Consider the following 20,371-nt stretch of genomic DNA (forward strand, 5'->3'; position numbering starts at 1 on the left):
TACACACCTACAACACAGAGGATGATACACATCTACAACACAGGAGATGATACACACCTACAACACAGAGGATGATACACATCTACAACACAGGGGATGATACACATCTACAACACAGAGGATGATTCCCATCTACAACACAGGAGATGGGTATCTACAACACAGAGGATGATTCCCATCTACAACACAGGGGATGATACACATCTACAACACAGAGGATGATACACATCTACAACACAGAGGATGATACACACCTACAACACAGGGGATGATACACACCTACAACACAGAGGATGATACACATCTACAACACAGGGGATGATTCACATCTACAACACAGGGGATGATTCACATCTACAACACAGGGGATGATACACACCTGCAACACAGAGGACACAGGGGATGATACACATCTACAACACAGAGGATGATACACATCTACAACACAGAGGATGATACACATCTACAACACAGAGGACACAGGGGATGATACACATCTACAACACAGAGGATGATACACATCTACAACACAGGATATGATACACATCTACAACACAGGGGATGATACACACCTACAACACAGGGGATGATACACACCTACAACACAGGGGATGATACACATCTACAACACAGGAGATGATACACATCTACAACACAGAGGATGATACACACCTACAACACAGAGGATGATTCACATCTACAACACAGGGGATGATTCACATCTACAACACAGAGGATGATACACATCTACAACACAGAGGATGATACACATCTACAACACAGGGGATGATACACACCTAAAACACAGGGGATGATTCCCATCTACAACACAGGGGATGATACACATCTACAACACAGGGGATGATACACACCTACAACACAGGAGATGATAGACATCTACAACACAGAGGATGATACACATCTACAACACAGTTGATGATTCCCATCTACAACACAGGGGATGATACACACCTACAACACAGAGGATGATACACATCTACAACACAGGGGATGATACACATCTACAACACAGGAGATGATACACATCTACAACACAGAGGACACAGGGGATGATACACATCTACAACACAGAGGATGATTCACACCTACAACACAGAGGATGATACACATCTACAACACAGGGGATGATACACATCTACAACACAGGGGATGATACACATCTACAACACAGAGGATGATACACACACAGGGGATGATTCACATCTACAACACAGGGGATGATACACATCTACAACACAGAGGATGATACACATCTACAACACAGAGGATGTTACACACACAGGGGATGATACACATCTACAACACAGAGGATGATACACATCTACAACACAGAGGATGATACACATCTACAACACAGGGGATGATACACATCTACAACACAGAGGATGATTCCCATCTACAACACAGGGGATGATACACATCTACAACACAGAGGATGATACACACCTACAACACAGGGGATGATACACATCTACAACATAGAGGATGATACACATCTACAACACAGAGGATGATACACATCTACAACACAGAGGATGATACACATCTACAACACAGAGGATGATACACATCTACAACACAGAGGATGATTCCCATCTACAACACAGAGGATGATACACATCTACAACACAGAGGATGATACACATCTACAACACAGGGGATGATACACACCTACAACACAGAGGATGATTCCCATCTACAACACAGGGGATGATACACACATACAACACAGAGGATGATACACATCTACACCACAGGGGATGATACACATCTACAACACAGGGGATGATACACATCTACAACACAGGGGATGATACACACCTACAACACAGGAGATGATACACACACAGGGGATGATTCCCATCTACAACACAGGGGATGATTCCCATCTACAACACAGGGGATGATACACATCTACAACACAGGGGATGATACACACCTACAACACAGGAGATGATACACACACAGGGGATGATTCCCATCTACAACACAGGGGATGATACACATCTACAACACAGGGGATGATACACATCTACAACACAGGGGATGATACACACCTACAACACAGAAGATGATACACACACAGGGGATGATTCCCATCTACAACACAGAGGATGATACACATCTACAACACATGGGATGATACACACCTAGAACACAGGGGATGATTCACATCTACAACACAGAGGATGATTCACATCTACAACACAGAGGATGATACACATCTACAACACAGAGGATGATTCACATCTACAACACAGGGGATGATACACATCTACAACACAGGAGATGATACACATCTACAACACAGAGGATGATACACATCTACAACACAGAGGATGATTCACATCTACAACACAGGGGATGATACACATCTACAACACAGGGGATGATACACACCTACAACACAGGGGATGATTCACATCTACAACACAGAGGATGATTCACATCTACAACACAGGGGATGATACACATCTACAACACAGGGGATGATACACATCTACAACACAGGGGATGATTCCCATCTACAACACAGGGGATGATACACATCTACAACACAGGGGATGATACACATCTACAACACAGAGGTGACACACACACACACAGACCCAAGTAGGTGATACTCTCATCTTCAAACAGCCCAGCGCTTCCTACCAGCTGATCAGACCAAGGTTGACGTCACATTAAAAATGCTTCCTACCTGCTGACCAGACCAAGGTTGACTGGTCACATGAAAAATGCTTCCTACCTGCTGACCAAACCAAGGTTGACTGGTCACATGAAAAATGCTTCCTACCTGCTGACCAGACCAAGGTTGACTGGTCACATGAAAAATGCTTCCTACCTGCTGACCAGACCAAGGTTGACTGGTCACATGAAAAATGCTTCCTACCTGCTGACCAGACCAAGGTTGACTGGTCACATGAAAAATGCTTCCTACCTGCTGACCAGACCAAGGTTGACTGGTCACATGAAAAATGCTTCCTACCTGCTGACCAGACCAAGGTTGACTGGTCACATGAAAAATGCTTCCTACCTGCTGACCAGACCAAGGTTGACTGGTCACATGAAAAATGCTTCCTACCTGCTGACCAGACCAAGGTTGACTGGTCACATGAAAAATGCTTCCTACCTGCTGACCAGACCAAGGTTGACTGGTCACATGAAAAATGCTTCCTACCTGGTGACCAGACCAAGGTTGACGTCACATGAAAAATGCTTCCTACCTGGTGACCAGACCAAGGTTGACGTCACATGAAAAATGCTTCCTACCTGCTGACCAGACCAAGATGCAACTGAAAATTCTATGAGCCGTTATATGTTCATGGTTAGAAAGTGTCCTTCTCCCTTTGCCGAGGATGGAGTAGGAAGGGCTGATGGCTTAAATGACCTTGGCAGGGAAATGAGAAGGTTAACACATTCTTCAAGTATTGATTCAGGGGAGGGTACAGAAACCAGGCGGTGCCAGGCGAAACACACAGACAGACAGACAGACACACAAACTCACTCAAAATCATCCCTGTTATCATCACCCCTGTCCTGATGGGATGAATCTCCCTGTTCTCCTCCCTGGCCTAATGGGGATGAATCTCCCTGTTCTCCTCCCGTTCCTAATGGGGATGAATCTCCCTGTTCTCCTTCCGTTCCTAATGGGGATGAATCTCCCTGTTCTCCTCCCGTTCCTAATGGGGATGAACTCCCTGTTCTCCTTCCGTTCCTAATGGGGATGAATCTCCCTGTTCTCCTTCCGTTCCTAATGGGGATGAATCTCCCTGTTCTCCTTCCGTTCCTAATGGGGATGAATCTCCCTGTTCTCCTTCCGTTCCTAATGGGGATGAATCGCCCTGTTCTCCTTCCGTTCCTAATGGGGATGAATCTCCCTGTTCTCCTTCTAATGGGGATGAATCTCCCTGTTCTCCTTCCGTTCCTAATGGGGATGAATCTCCCTGTTCTCCTCCCGTTCCTAATGGGGATGAATCTCCCTGTTCTCCTTCCGTTCCTAAAGGGGATGAATCTCCCTGTTCTCTTTCCGTTCCTAATGGGGATGAATCACCCTGTTCTCATCCCTGTCCTAATGGGGATGAATCTCCCTGTTCTCCTTCTAATGGGGATGAATCTCCCTGTTCTCCTTCCGTTCCTAATGGGGATGAATCTCCCTGTTCTCCTCCCAGGCCTAATGGGGATGAATCTCCCTGTTCTCCTCCCGTTCCTAATGGGGATGATTCTCCCTGTTCTCCTTCCGTTCCTAATGGGGATGAATCTCCCTGTTCTCCTTCCGTTCCTAATGGGGATGAATCTCCCTGTTCTCCTTCCGTTCCTAATGGGGATGAATCTCCCTGTTCTCCTCCCGTTCCTAATGGGGATGAATCTCCCTGTTCTCCTCTCGTTCCTAATGGGGATGAATCTCCCTGTTCTCCTTCCGTTCCTAATGGGGATGAATCTCCCTGTTCTCCTCCCTGTCCTGATGGGATGAATCTCCCTGTTCTCCTTCCGTTCCTAATGGGGATGAATCTCCCTGTTCTCCTCCCGTTCCTAATGGGGATGAATCTCCCTGTTCTCCTTCTAATGGGGATGAATCTCCCTGTTCTCCTTCTGTTCCTAATGGGGATGAATCTCCCTGTTCTCCTTCCGTTCCTAATGGGGATGAATCTCCCTGTTCTCCTCCCGTTCCTAATGGGGATGAATCTCCCTGTTCTCCTTCCGTTCCTAATGGGGATGAATCTCCCTGTTCTCCTTCCGTTCCTAATGGGGATGAATCTCCCTGTTCTCCTTCCGTTCCTAATGGGGATGAATCTCCCTGTTCTCCTTCCGTTCCTAATGGGGATGAATCTCCCTGTTCTCCTTCCGTTCCTAATGGGGATGAATCTCCCTGTTCTCCTCCCGTTCCTAATGGGGATGAATCTCCCTGTTCTCCTTCCGTTCCTAATGGGGATGAATCTCCCTGTTCTCCTTCCGTTCCTAATGGGGATGAATCTCCCTGTTCTCCTTCCGTTCCTAATGGGGATGAATCTCCCTGTTCTCCTCCCAGGCCTAATGCCATTGGCTCCCATACAGCAGCAACTCACACCTCACTAGCACATTTCAGACAGATCTGCCTCTCTGGCTCTTCCTTCAGGCTTATGCCTTTAATATTGTTAATTTTATACCATCTTCACGTATCATTGCTGAGCTATGAAGGACTCATTGAGCTCATTAATTGGGATGGCTAAGTTTTAAAAGCTGGCAGTCAGATGGGGTTGGCTAATTTATTAACCCTTGATTAGACTCTGGGTAATAAAGATGGAGTGATGTTAATGAAACTGAAGAGCATGTGCTGTTTGTAGAAGAGATGGGCTGTTTGACAGGAGAGCTAATATAAACTAAAACAGATTTGATGAATCGGTAGACACTCTATCGGTAGACACTCTACATTTTCCTTTCCCTTAATTAGAAACTGCATGTAATGAAAGTACACAGTTGGTACTTCCATTTCTGCCATGTTAGGTACTGAAACTAAAGGTGAGATGCAGGGTTTCATAAAGATGTAGGATCTTAATTTGATAAACCTGTTGCAGGATAACTTTTATTTAACTGGTATTTTACATCAAATTGGTCAGGAGAACGAACTTGGTATAAACGGAGTTGTTTAATAAATGCTGATAAAACTCCAAAAAACAAAAGTGGGTACAAGACCTGTCGCACACCAACACAATACATGCACATCGCATACAATCAAACAATCTCCGACAAGGACATGAGGAGAAACAGAGGTTTAAATACACAACATGTAATTGATGGGATTGGAACCAGGTGTGAAGGAAGACAAGACAAAACAAATGGAAAATGAAAAATGGATCAGTGATGGCCAGAACGCCGGTGACGTCGACCGCTGAACACCGCCCGAACAAGGAGAGGGACCGACTTCGGCGAAAGTCGTGACAGTACCACCCCCTGACGCGCGGCTCCAACTGCGCGTCGGCACCGACCTCGGGGATGACCCGGAGGGCGAGGCGCAGGGCGATCCGGATGGAGATGGTGGAAATCTCGCAGCATAGAAGGATCCAACACGTCCTCCACCGGATCCCAGCATCTCTCCTCCGGACCGTACCCCTCCCAGTCCACTGAATGGCCCTCACCCGATGTCTCAAAACCTTTATGGAAAGGAACGGAGTATGCCGGGACTCCCTCGATGCCCAGGGCGGGAGATGGAACCTCCCGTACCTCAGACTCCTGGAGCGGGCCAGCCACCACCGGCCTGAGGAGAGAAACATGGAACGAGGGGTTAATGCAGTAATCTGGGGGAAGATGTAACATACCTCATTCACTCTCCACAGGACTTTAAATGGCCCCACAAACTGCGGACCCAGCTTCCGACAGGGCAGGCGGAGGGGCAGGTTTCGGGTCGAGAGCCAGACCCGATCCCCCAGTGCGAACACCGGGGACTCACTGCGGTGACGGTCTGCGCCCAATTTCTGGCGCAGTACGCCACGCTGAAGGTGGACATGGGAAACCTCCCATGTCTCCTCCGCGCGCCGGAACCAGTTGTCCACCGCAGTCCACCGCAGGAGCTCGGTCTGACTCTGATGCCATGGAGCCAGAACCGGCTGATACAACAATACACAATGGAAGGGAGAAAGGTTAGTTGAGGATTGGCGGAGCGAGTTCTGGGCCATCTCTGCCCAGGGCACGAACGCTGCCCACTCCCCTGGCCGGTCCTGGCAATAAGACCTCAGAAACCTACCTACATCCTGATTAACTCTCTCCACCTGCCCCTTATTCTCGGGGTGAAAACCTGAGGTAAGGCTGACCGAGACCCCCAGACGTTCCATGAACACCTTCCAGACCCTCGACGTGAACTGGGGACCCCGATCAGACACGATATCCTCAAGCACCCCGTAGTGCCGGAAGACGTGTGTAAATAGAGCCTTCGCAGTCTGTAGGGCCGTAGGGAGACCGGGCAACGGGAGGAGACAACAGGAATTAGAAAAACAATCCACAACGACCAGGATCGTGGTGTTACCCTGTGAGCGAGGAAGATCAGTCAGGAAATCCACTGGCAGGTGCGACCATGGCCGTTGTGGAATGGGTAACTTACCTCTGGGCAGGTGTCTAGGAGCCTTGCACTTGGCGCACACAGAGCAGGAGGAAACATAAACCCTCACGTCCTTAGCTAAAGTGGGCCATCAGTACTTCCCACTAAGACAGCGCACCATCCGACCGATACCAGGATAACCAGAGGAGGGTGACGTATGGGTCTAATATCGCGATAATCGCGGACAGCAGACGGAACGTACTAACGCCCAGCCGGACACTGAAGGGGAGTGGGCTCTGTATGCAACGCCTGCTCAATGTCTGCGTCCAGCTCCCACACTATCGGCGCCACCAGGCAGGAGGTGGGGAGTATGGGAGTGGGATCCATGGACCGCTCCTCTGTGTCATACAGCCGGGACAATGCGTCTGCCTTAATGTTCTGGGAGCCTGGTCTGTAGGAAAGGGTAAACACAAAACGGGTGAACAACATGGCCCACCTTGCCTGGCGATGGTTCAGTCTCCTCACCGCCCGGGTGTACTCCAGATTGCGGTGGTCAGTTCAGATGAGAAAAGGGTGTCTAGCCCCCTCAAGCCAATGTTTCCACCCTTTCAAGGCTTTGACGACAGCCAACAACTCCCGGTCCCCCACGTCATAGTTTCGCTCCGCGGGACTGAACTTCTTCGAGAAGAAGACACAAGGGTGGTGCTTCGGTGGCGTACCCGAGCGCTGAGAGAGCACAGCTCCTATCCCAGCCTCGTACGCGTCCACCTCCAATATGAACGCCAAAGAGGGATCCGGATGGGCCAGCACGGGGGCCGAGGTAAACAGGTGACTAAAAGCCCTGTCAGTTGACTAAAAGCACTGTCCGCTTCAGTGAGGTAATGGGAGCCGCTACCTTACCAAAACCCTGCCTATCACCCATCCTCCCCTGTCTCCAGATAGCCAGACATCCTATCACCCATCCTCCCCTGTCTCCAGATAGCTAGACATCCTATCACCCATCCTCCCCTGTCTCCAGATAGCCAGACATTGTATCACCCATCCTCCCATGTCTCCAGATAGCTAGACATCCTATCACCCATCCTCCCCTGTCTCCAGATAGCTAGACATCCTATCATCCATCCTCCCCTATCTCCAGATAGCCAGACATTGTTTCACCCATCCTCCCATGTCTCCAGATAGCTAGACATCCTATCACCCATTCTCCCATGTCTCCAGATGGCCAGACATCCTATCACCCATCCTCTGGAGACCTCAGGTGCTAGCAGTGACAACAGTCTCCTGGCACACAGGAACCCTATCTGTCTGCTTCATGGGATGTCATTGTAATCAGGTTTTGTGCTAAACAGGTCTTTAGTCTGAATGATTCCCCAGTCTTGCCTTAGGCATTTCTCATTTCAAGAGAGAGAGAGAGTGAAGAAAGACGAGTGAGGAGTGGAAGAAAAGCAACAGCAAGCAACCACCTGAACTTGACAAGAATCTCGTTTAAGCCTGCATTAGTACAGGATGTTAGCAGCATCACATTTCTCAGGCGCCAAGTACAGAGAGGCCGGACTTGGATATCTCTCTGCTAACTTTATGTTACACAATTAAACAATTATACATGTGCACACAGATACACACACAAACATACCCCCCCCCACACACAAACATACCCCTCCACCCCCCCCCCCCCCCCCCACACACACAAACATACCCCCCCCCCACACACACATACCCCTCCACCCCCCACACACACACTCTCTAACTTGATGTTGTTGTTGACTTTCTGCCTGTCACACAGCAGTCCTCCACGGTGGACCTGATGATCAGAAGCATCTTACTGCAGCATGCTGGGAAATACAGCTGCCGGGCCCAGACCAGCGCCGACACGGTGTTTGCTGAGGCTGAAGTCCTTGTCAGAGGTGAGCTCATTATCTCTCAGGTCGACAGTAGGGAATATGGGGCAGAGACAGAGAGGTAGAGAGAGGTAGAGAGAGGTAGAGAGAGGTAGAGCGAGAGATAATTAGAGGGAGAAGAGAGAGAGAGAGTGAGAGAGAGTCCTGATCCCCTGATCCAGGGTCATATTTTGTTTCATCCTCTAATGGTTAAGGTTAGGATTGCGGCTAGGGTACATTTATCCTATACCTGGGGTTAGGGTCACATTCAACCCTCCTCCTGATACTATCACTCAACCTCTCTTGGACACGGATCACTGCTTGCCTCCTGGAGCGTTACACTGTGTGATTGGTATGACACTGAAAATCCCCTTTCATATTGACGGGATGAGGAGGGATGGAGGAAGAGGCGAAGGAGGAAGAGGAGGAGCAGGAAGATAAAAAGGAGGAGGAATATGAGGAGGATGAGGAAGAGGAGGACGAAGATGAAGACGATTAGGTTGAGGAGCAAGAAGTGGCGGCAGATGAGTAAGATAAAGAGGAGGAATAGGAGAAGGAGGGGAGGAGGAGGAGATGAGGACTTGAGGAGGAGAAGTATGAGAAGGACAGGAGGAGGACAGGGGGAGGAGGAGAGGAGGACAGGAGGAGGACAGGGGGAGGAGGAGAGGAGGACAGGAGGAGGAGAAGTATGAGAAGGACAGGAGGAGGACAGGACATGAGGAGAGTAGGACAGGAGGAGGAGAAGTATGAGATGGACAGGAGGAGGACAGGACATGAGGAGAGTAGGACAGGAGGAGGAGAAGTATGAGAAGGACAGGAGGAGGACAGGACATGAGGAGAGTAGGACAGGAGGAGGGATTTGTTTGAATAGAACCAAGTATTGGCCTGTTTGAATGACTCAGCAGGTCACTATTTTGTCTCCTGCTGCATAACCCATGGAGGGCCCTTAACAGGCTCTCACTAACAGAGCATGGCTCTGTTAGCGAAAATATGAGATGGGCTTCCATCCCTGAGATACACTCTAATGTCTGAATCTGACTCCACCATGATGTATTCTCCACCATTCAGTTTACTTATTAAACCCACCACACTCAATAGACATGAGAATCACACAGGAATCAAATGGAGCTCAATGACACCCTAATCATTTCCTCAATTCTATTAACTCACTGGTGTGCAGTGATTTGATGGTTTGATGGTTTCATACACCTCGGTTTTGATGACTGACTGACTGCTGTGGAGCTGAGCCTATTAAGGGCCATACAGACCAGACAGGGAAGCGTATTTCACGCTGTTCATCCAGACTAAAAAAACTAATCCTCCTCTACTGGTTAGCTGGTTCCCATGGCGACACAGAATGCATATTAAATATTAATATCCCTCCTCGGAATGCAAATGTAACTTCCAATCCGACCCTTTTATGGACCCTTCTCTGAGATACACAGCGTTGGTTTCCATTGGCCAGCACCAGCTGTCAGGTGAGGTTGTTTACAGCTAGTCTCTCACGGCTCCTCCTGTTCTCTCCTTCAGACTATTTGGTGTGTTTGTATGTGTTGAACCCCTTGCAGATTACACTTCAGATGAAGCTGCTGAGGTAAGCATATGTTTGACAGTTTGAAACCAGAGAAGGGTCCACATCCACACCATCACACAATCATGAAGTAATTGAAATGAAAACCTCATTCGTATTCATTTTAAGGCCAAATTTGCATGCCTGGGCACCCTCCAGGCCTCCCACTTCTTGTGTTGTGTTTTAACTTTGAATGAAAACAAGGAGGTTGAGCCCTGTGCCGCTTTGGGCTGGCCTTCTGTGCAAGGTGAGTCTTTAGTTGAGCCCTGAGCCGCTTTGGGCTGGCCTTCTGGGCAAGTTCAATCTTTAGTTGAGACCTGAGCCGCTTTGGGCTGGCCTTCTGGGCAAGGTGAGTCTTTAGTTGAGCCCTGTGCCGCTTTGGGCTGGCCTTCTGGGCAAGGTGAATCTTTAGTTGAGCCCTGAGCCGCTTTGGGCTGGCCTTCTGGGCAAGGTGAGTCTTTAGTTGAGCCCTGAGCCGCTTTGGGCTGGACTTCTGGGCAAGGTGAGTCTTTAGTTGAGCCCTGAGCCGCTTTGGGCTGGCCTTCTGGGCAAGGTGAATCTTTAGTTGAGCCCTGAGCCGCTTTGGGCTGGCCTTCTGGGCAAGTTCAATCTTTAGTTGAGCCCTGAGCCGCTTTGGGCTGGCCTTCTGGGCAAGGTGAGTCTTTAGTTGAGCGCTGAGCCGCTTTGTGCTGACCTTCTGGGCAAGGTGAGTCTTTAGTTGAGCCCTGAGCCGCTTTGTGCTGGCCTTCTGGGCAAGGTGAGTCTTTAGTTGAGCCCTGAGCCTCTTTGGGCTGGCCTTCTGGGCAAGGTGAGTCTTTAGTTGAGCCCTGAGCCGCTTTGGTCTGGCCTTCTGGGCAAGTTGAATCTTTAGTTGAGCCGTGTGCCGCTTTGGGCTGGCCTTCTGGGCAAGGTGAGTCTTTAGTTGAGCCCTGTGCCGCTTTGGGCTGGACTTCTGGGCAAGGTGAGTCTTTAGTTGAGCGCTGAGCCGCTTTGTGCTGGCCTTCTGGGCAAGGTGAGTCTTTAGTTGAGCCCTGAGCCGCTTTGTGCTGGCCTTCTGGGCAAGGTGAGTCTTTAGTTGAGCCCTTCGCCACTTTGGGCTGGCCTTCTGGGCAAGGTGAGTCTTTAGTTGAGCCCTGAGCCGCTTTGGGCTGGCCTTCTGGGCAAGGTGAGTCTTTAGTTGAGCCCTGTGCCGCTTTGGGCTGGCCTTCTGGGCAAGGTGAGTCTTTAGTTGAGCCCTGTGCCGCTTTGGGCTGGACTTCTGGGCAAGGTGAGTCTTTAGTTGAGCCATGAGCCGCTTTGGGCTGGCCTTCTGGGCAAGGTGAGTCTTTAGTTGAGCCCTGAGCCGCTTTGGGCTGGCCTTCTGGGCAAGGTGAGTCTTTAGTTGAGCCCTGAGCCACTTTGGGCTGGCCTTCTGGGCAAGGTGAGTCTTTCGTTGAGCCCTGAGCCGCTTTGGGCTGGCCTTCTGGGCAAGGTGAGTCTTTAGTTGAGCCCTGTGCCGCTTTGGGCTGGCCTTCTGGGCAAGGTGAGTCTTTAGTTGAGCCCTGTGCCGCTTTGGGCTGGACTTCTGGGCAAGGTGAGTCTTTAGTTGAGCCCTGAGCCGCTTTGGGCTGGCCTTCTGGGCAAGGTGAGTCTTTAGTTGAGCCCTGAGCCGCTTTGGGCTGGCCTTCTGGGCAAGGTGAGTCTTTAGTTGAGCCCTGAGCCGCTTTGGGCTGGCCTTCTGGGCAAGGTGAGTCTTTAGTTGAGCCCTGAGCCGCTTTGGGCTGGCCTTCTGGGCAAGGTGAATCTTTAGTTGAGCCCTGAGCCGCTTTGGGCTGGCCTTCTGGGCAAGTTCAATCTTTAGTTGAGACCTGAGCCGCTTTGGGCTGGCCTTCTGGGCAAGGTGAGTCTTTAGTTGAGCCCTGAGCCGCTTTGTGCTGGCCTTCTGGGCAAGGTGAGTCTTTAGTTGAGCCCTGAGCCGCTTTTGGCTGGCCTTCTGGGCAAGGTGAGTCTTTAGTTGAACCCTGAGCATCAACTCGACCCCAAAAGAGAAATTGAATGTGGTGTTGTGCTGTAACCAGTGTTTCGTGTGTCGTGCTAATGTTACCATCCTATGACTTGGTGACCCATGATCCACCAATATGTCATGCAGATGAGCTATTGTTTACTTGACTGACAACGTTGGATATTCATTCAGACATTCGAGTTGGGGCAGTTCACACTATGTAGGAATCAATGCCATACCATATATATAGGCAATGTGCTGATCAGGCAAACATAGCTTCATGTAGCTATTTTGGTCAATTATCAACCAAGTAATTATTGAATCACGGCATAACAAAACATTCCATTCCAAGTATTACCTCTATTTTGGTGTTGATTTTTCCACAACCACAACTTGTGCAGATTCACCTTCCGTCTAAATCAGACTGTCTCCACCAGTATCTCAGGTTCCGTCTAAATCAGACTGTCTCCACCAGTATCTCAGGTTCCCTCTAGATCAGACTGTCTCCACCAGTATCTCAGGTTCCCTCTAAATCAAACTGTCTCCACCAGTATCTCAGGTTCCCTCTAAATCAGACTGTCTCCACCAGTATCTCAGGTTCCCTCTAGATCAGACTGTCTCCACCAGTATCTCAGGTTCCCTCTAGATCAGACTGTCTCCACCAGTATCTCAGGTTCCCTCTAAATCAGACTGTCTCCTCCAGTATCTCAGGTTCCCTCTAAATCAGACTGTCTCCTCCAGTATCTCAGGTTAGCTCTAAATCAGACTGTCTCCACCAGTATCTCAGGTTCCCTCTAGAACAGACTGTCTCCACCAGTATCTCAGGTTCCCTCTAAATCAGACTGTCTCCACCAGTATCTCAGGTTCCCTCTAGATCAGACTGTCTCCACCAGTATCTCAGGTTTCCTCTAAATCAGACTGTCTCCACCAGTATCTCAGGTTCCCTCTAAATCAGACTGTCTCCACCAGTATCTCAGGTTCCCTCTATATCAGACTGTCTCCTCCAGTATCTCAGGTTCCCTCTAGATCAGACTGTCTCCACCAGTATCTCAGGTTTCCTCTAAATCAGACTGTCTCCACCAGTATCTCAGGTTCCCTCTAAATCAGACTGTCTCCACCAGTATCTCAGGTTCCCTCTATATCAGACTGTCTCCTCCAGTATCTCAGGTTCCCTCTAGATCAGACTGTCTCCACCAGTATCTCAGGTTCCCTCTAGATCAGACTGTCTCCACCAGTATCTCAGGTTCCCTCTAAATCAGACTGTCTCCACCAGTATCTCAGGTTCCCTCTATATCAGACTGTCTCCTCCAGTATCTCAGGTTCCCTCTAGATCAGACTGTCTCCACCAGTATCACATTGTATTTGTCACATGCTTGGTAACAACCGTTGTGGACTAACAGGGAAATGGTTACAGGCCCAACAATGCAGAGAGTTAGAAAATAGAACAATTTATGAAAAGTAAAACACATAATAAGAAAAGTAATAATAAATACACAATGAGTAACTATAACTTATTTATATACACATGGTACCAGTACTGAGTAACGATAACTAGGTTATATACACAGGCTACCAGTACTGAGTAACGATAACTAGGTTATATACACAGGGTACCAGTACTGAGTAACTATAACTTATTTATATACACATGGTACCAGTACTGAGTAACTATAACTTGTTTATATACACAGGGTACCAGTACTGAGTAACGATAACTTGGTTATATACACAGGGTACCAGTACTGAGTAACGATAACTAGGTTATATACACAGGGTACCAGTACTGAGTAACGATAACTAGGTTGTATACACAGGCTACCAGTACTGAGTAACGATAACTAGGTTATATACACAGGGTACCAGTACTGAGTAACTATAACTTGTTTATATACACAGGGTACCAGTACTGAGTAACGATAACTAGGTTATATACACAGGGCACCAGTACTGAGTAATGATAACTAGGTTATATACACAGGGTACCAGTACTGAGTAATGATAACTAGGTTATATACACAGGGTACCAGTACTGAGTAACGATAACTAGGTTATATACACAGGGTACCAGTACTGAGTAACGATAACTAGGTTATATACACAGGGTACCAGTACTGAGTAATGATAACTAGGTTATATACACAGGGTACCAGTACTGAGTAACTATAACTAGGTTATATACACAGGGTACTGAGTAATGATAACTAGGTTATATACACAGCGTACCAGTACTGAGTAACGATAACTAGGTTATATACACAGGGTACTGAGTAATGATAACTAGGTTATATACACAGGGTACTGAGTAATGATAACTAGGTTATATACACAGGGTACTGAGTAATGATAACTAGGTTATATACACAGGGTACTGAGTAATGATAACTAGGTTATATACACAGGGTACCAGTACTGAGTAACTATAACTAGGTTATATACACAGCGTACCAGTACTGAGTAATGATAACTAGGTTATATACACAGGGTACTGAGTAATGATAACTAGGTTATATACACAGGGTACCAGTACTGAGTAACTATAACTAGGTTATATACACAGCGTACCAGTACTGAGTAATGATAACTAGGTTATATACACAGGGTACCAGTACTGAGTAATGATAACTAGGTTATATACACAGGGTACCAGTACTGAGTAATGATAACTAGGTTATATACACAGGGTACCAGTACTGAGTAATGATAACTAGGTTATATACACAGGGTACCAGTACTGAGTAATGATAACTAGGTTATATACACAGGGTACCAGTACTGAGTAATGATAACTAGGTTATATACACAGGGTACCAGTACTGAGTAACTATAACTAGGTTATATACACAGGGTACCAGTACTGAGTAATGATAACTAGGTTATATACACAGGGTACCAGTACTGAGTAACTATAACTAGGTTATATACACAGGGTACCAGTACTGAGTAATGATAACTAGGTTATATACACAGGGTACCAGTACTGAGTAATGATAACTAGGTTATATACACAGGGTACCAGTACTGAGTAATGATAACTAGGTTATATACACAGGGTACCAGTACTGAGTAATGATAACTAGGTTATATACACAGGGTACCAGTACTGAGTAACGATAACTAGGTTATATACACAGGGTACCAGTACTGAGTAACGATAACTAGGTTATATACACAGGGTACCAGTACTGAGAAACGATAACTAGGTTATATACACAGGGTACCAGTACTGAGTAATGATAACTAGGTTATATACACAGGGTACCAGTACTGAGTAACTATAACTTGGTTATATACACAGGGTACCAGTACTGAGTAATGATAACTAGGTTATATACACAGGGTACCAGTACTGAGTAACGATAACTAGGTTATATACACAGGGTACCAGTACTGAGTAATGATAACTAGGTTATATACACAGGGTACCGGTACTGAGTAATGATAACTAGGTTATATACACAGGGTACCAGTACTGAGTAATGATAACTAGGTTATATACACAGGGTACCAGTACTGAGTAATGATAACTAGGCTATATACACAGGGTACCAGTACTGAGTAATGATAACTAGGTTATATACACAGGGTACCAGTACTGAGTAATGATAACTAGGTTATATACACAGGGTACCAGTACTGAGTAATGATAACTAGGTTATATACACAGGGTACCAGTACTGAGTAATGATAACTAGGCTATATACACAGGGTACCAGTACTGAGTAACGATAACTAGGTTATATACACAGGGTACCAGTACTGAGTAATGATAACTAGGTTATATACACAGGGTACCAGTACTGAGTAATGATAACTAGGCTATATACACAGGGTACCAGTACTGAGTCAATGTGCAGGGGTACGAGGAAATTGGTCGAAATGAATACAGTGTCTTCGGAAAGTATTCAGACCCCGTGACTTTTTCCACATTTTGTTACGTTACAGCCATATTCTAAAATGGATTAAATAAATAAAAAATCCTCAGCAATCTACACACAATACCCCATAATGACATCACAATACCCCATAATGACATCACAATACCCCATAATGACATCACAATACCCCATAATGACATCACAATACCCCATAATGACATCACAATACCCCATAATGACATCACAATACCCCATAATGACATCACAATACCCCATAATGACATCACAATACCCCATAATGACATGGTGAAAACAGGTTTTTAGAAATGTTTGCAAATGTATAAAAACATAAAATACCTTATTTACATAAGTATTCAGACCCTTATCAATGAGACTCGAAATTGAGCTCAGGTGCATCCTGTTTCCATTGATCATCCTTGAGATGTTTCTACAACTTCACTGGAGTCCAACTATGGTAAATTCAATTGATTGGACATTTTTATTTTTTTATTTTATTTCACCTTTATTTAACCAGGTAGGCCAGTTGAGAACACGTTCTCATTTACAATTGCGACCTGGCCAAGATAAAGCAAAGCAGTTTGACACATACAACAACACAGAGTTACACATGGAGTAAAACAAACATACAGTCAATAATACAGTAGAAAAATATATATACAGCATGTGCAAATGAGGTAGGATAAGAAAGGTAAGGCAATAAATAGGCCATGGTGGCAAAGTAATTACAATATAGCAATTAAACACTGGAATGGTAGGATGTGCAAGTTGAGATACTGGGGTGCAAACGAGCAAGATAAATAAATAAATACAGTATGGGGATGAGGTGGATTAGATGGGCTATTTAAAGATGAGCTCTGAGAGCATGAGATGACATGATTTGGAAAGTCACACACCTGTCTATATAAGGTCCCACAGTTGACTGTGCATGTCAGAGCAAAAACCAAGCCATGAGGTCAAAGGAATTGTCCGTAGAGCTCCGAGACAGATTGTGTTGTAGGCACAGATCTGGGGAAGGGTACCAAAAAAAGTCTGCAGCATTGAAGGTCACCAAGAACACGGTGGCCTCCATCATTCTTAAATGAAAGAAGTTCGGAATCACCAAGACTCTTCCTAGAGCTGGCCGCCAGACCAAACTGAGCAATCGGGGAAGAAGGACCTTGGTCAGGGAGGTGACCAAGAATCTGATTGTCACTCAGACAGAGCTCCAGAGCTCCTCTGTGGAGATGGGAGAACCTTCCAGAAGGACAACCATCTCTGCAGCACTACACCAATCAGGCCTGTACGACAGTGGCCAGACGGAAGCCACTCCTCCCAACAGGACAACTACCTTATGCACACAGCCAAGAGAACACAGGAGTGGCTTGGGGAGTGGGTGGCCCAGCCAGAGCCCGGACTTGAACCCTATCGAACATCTCTGGAGAGACCCCATCCAACCTGACAGAGCTTGAGAGGATCTGCAGAGAAGAATGGGAGAAACTCCCCAAATACAGGTGTGCCAAGCTTGTAGCATCATACCCAAGAAGACTCAAGGCTGTAATTACTGCTAAAGGTGCTTCAACAAAGTTCTGAATAAGAGTCTGAATACTTATATAAATGTGATATTTCATTTTTATTTATTTTTTATAAAATAGCAACAATTTCTAAAAGCCTGTTTTTGCTTTGTCATTATGGTGTAATGTGTGTAGATTGAGGACGGGGGAAAATATGAATCAACTTTAGAATAAGGCTGTAACATAACAAAATGTGGACAAAGTCAAGGGGTCTGAATACATTCCGAAGGCACTCTACATAACTAGGAAGAACGTGTCAGATAGCACATAGTAGCAGCTGCCAGGTCTCTGACTCCCTCCCTATAGGCTGTCTCATCGTCGTCGATGGTATGACCTACCACCATTGTGGAGCTGGAAAACTTCAAATCAAATCGTATTTGTCACGTACACATTTTTAGCAGATGTAGCAAAATGCTTGTGATCCTAGCTCCAACAGTGCAGCAGTAATATCTAACATTTCACAACACACACATCTAAAAGTAAAATAACTTTATTAAGAAAAATGTAAATATTAGGACGAGCAATGTTGGAGTGGCATTGACTAAAATACAGTAGAACAGAATAGAGTAGAACAGAATACAGTATATACATATGAGATGAGTAAAGCAGTATGTAAACATTATTAAAGTGACCAGTGATTCCATGTCTATGTATAGAGGGCAGCAGCCTCTAAGGTGCAGGGTGGAGTAACATTATTAAAGTGTGATTCCATGTCTATGTATAGAGGGCAGCAGCCTCTAAGGTGCAGGGTGGAGTAACATTATTAAAGTGTGATTCCATGTCTATGTATAGAGGGCAGCAGTCTCTAAGGTGCAGGGTTGAGTAACATTATTAAAGTGTGATTCCATGTCTATGTATAGAGGGCAGCAGCCTCTAAGGTGCAGGGTGGAGTAACATTATTAAAGTGTGATTCCATGTCTATGTATAGAGGGCAGCAGCCTCTAAGGTGCAGGGTGGAGTAACATTATTAAAGTGTGATTCCATGTCTATGTATAGAGGGCAGCAGCCTCTAAGGTGGAGGGTGGAGTAACATTATTAAAGTGACCAGTGATTCCATGTCTATGTATAGAGGGCAGCAGCCTCTAAGGTGCAGGGTGGAGTAACATTATTAAAGTGTGATTCCATGTCTATGTATAGAGGGCAGCAGCCTCTAAGGTCCAGGGTGGAGTAACATTATTAAAGTGGCCAGTGATTCCATGTCTATGTATAGAGGGCAGCAGCCTCTAAGGTGCAGGGTGGAGTAACATTATTAAAGTGGCCAGTGATTCCATGTCTATGTATAGAGGGCAGCAGTCTCTAAGGTGCAGGGTGGAGTAACATTATTAAAGTGTGATTCCATGTCTATGTATAGAGGGCAGCAGCCTCTAAGGTGCAGGGTGGAGTAACATTATTAAAGTGACCAGTGATTCCATGTCTATGTATAGAGGGCAGCAGCCTCTAAGGTGCAGGGTGGAGTAACATTATTAAAGTGACCAGTGATTCCATGTCTATGTATAGAGGGCAGCAGCCTCTAAGGTGGAGGGTGGAGTAACATTATTAAAGTGACCAGTGATTCCATGTCTATGTATAGAGGGCAGCAGCCTCTAAGGTGCAGGGTGGAGTAACATTATTAAAGTGTGATTCCATGTCTATGTATAGAGGGCAGCAGCCTCTAAGGTGCAGGGTGGAGTAACATTATTAAAGTGACCAGTGATTCCATGTCCATGTATAGAGGGCAGCAGCCTCTAAGGTGCAGGGTTGAGTAACATTATTAAAGTGTGATTCCATGTCTATGTATAGAGGGCAGCAGCCTCTAAGGTGCAGGGTGGAGTAACATTATTAAAGTGACCAGTGATTCCATGTCTATGTATAGAGGGCAGCAGCCTCTAAGGTGCAGGGTGGAGTAACATTATTAAAGTGACCAGTGATTCCATGTCTATGTATAGAGGGCAGCAGCCTCTAAGGTGCAGGGTGGAGTAACATTATTAAAGTCTGATTCCATGTCTATGTATAGAGGGCAGCAGCCTCTAAGGTGCAGGGTGGAGTAACATTATTAAAGTGACCAGTGATTCCATGTCTATGTATAGAGGGCAGCAGCCTCTAAGGTGCAGGGTGGAGTAACATTATTAAAGTGTGATTCCATGTCTATGTATAGAGGGCAGCAGCCTCTAAGGTGCAGGGTGGAGTAACATTATTAAAGTGTGATTCCATGTCTATGTATACGGGGCAGCAGCCTCTAAGGTGGAGGGTTGAGTAACATTATTAAAGTGTGATTCCATGTCTATGTATAGAGGGCAGCAGCCTCTAAGGTGCAGGGTGGAGTAACATTATTAAAGTGTGATTCCATGTCTATGTATAGAGGGCAGCAGCCTCTAAGGTGGAGGGTGGAGTAACATTATTAAAGTGACCAGTGATTCCATGTCTATGTATAGAGGGCAGCAGCCTCTAAGGTGCAGGGTGGAGTAACATTATTAAAGTGACCAGT

General features: G+C 46.4%; 1 protein-coding gene across 4 annotated transcripts in view; it reads left to right on the forward strand.

The window, feature by feature from the left end:
• LOC129831624 (contactin-5-like) overlaps positions 1 to 20,371 on the forward strand; it is an 804,231-nt gene that overhangs the window by 652,248 nt on the left and 131,612 nt on the right. For all 4 annotated transcript variants that reach the window (XM_055894962.1, XM_055894963.1, XM_055894964.1 and 1 more), the window contains one exon: positions 8,817 to 8,937. In XM_055894962.1, the coding sequence (XP_055750937.1) occupies positions 8,817 to 8,937 (121 nt within the window). The remainder of the gene's footprint in view (positions 1 to 8,816; positions 8,938 to 20,371) is intronic.

The sequence above is a fragment of the Salvelinus fontinalis genome, chromosome 33 (genome assembly GCF_029448725.1).
Source record: "Salvelinus fontinalis isolate EN_2023a chromosome 33, ASM2944872v1, whole genome shotgun sequence".
In the NCBI taxonomy this organism is placed as follows: domain Eukaryota; kingdom Metazoa; phylum Chordata; class Actinopteri; order Salmoniformes; family Salmonidae; genus Salvelinus; species Salvelinus fontinalis.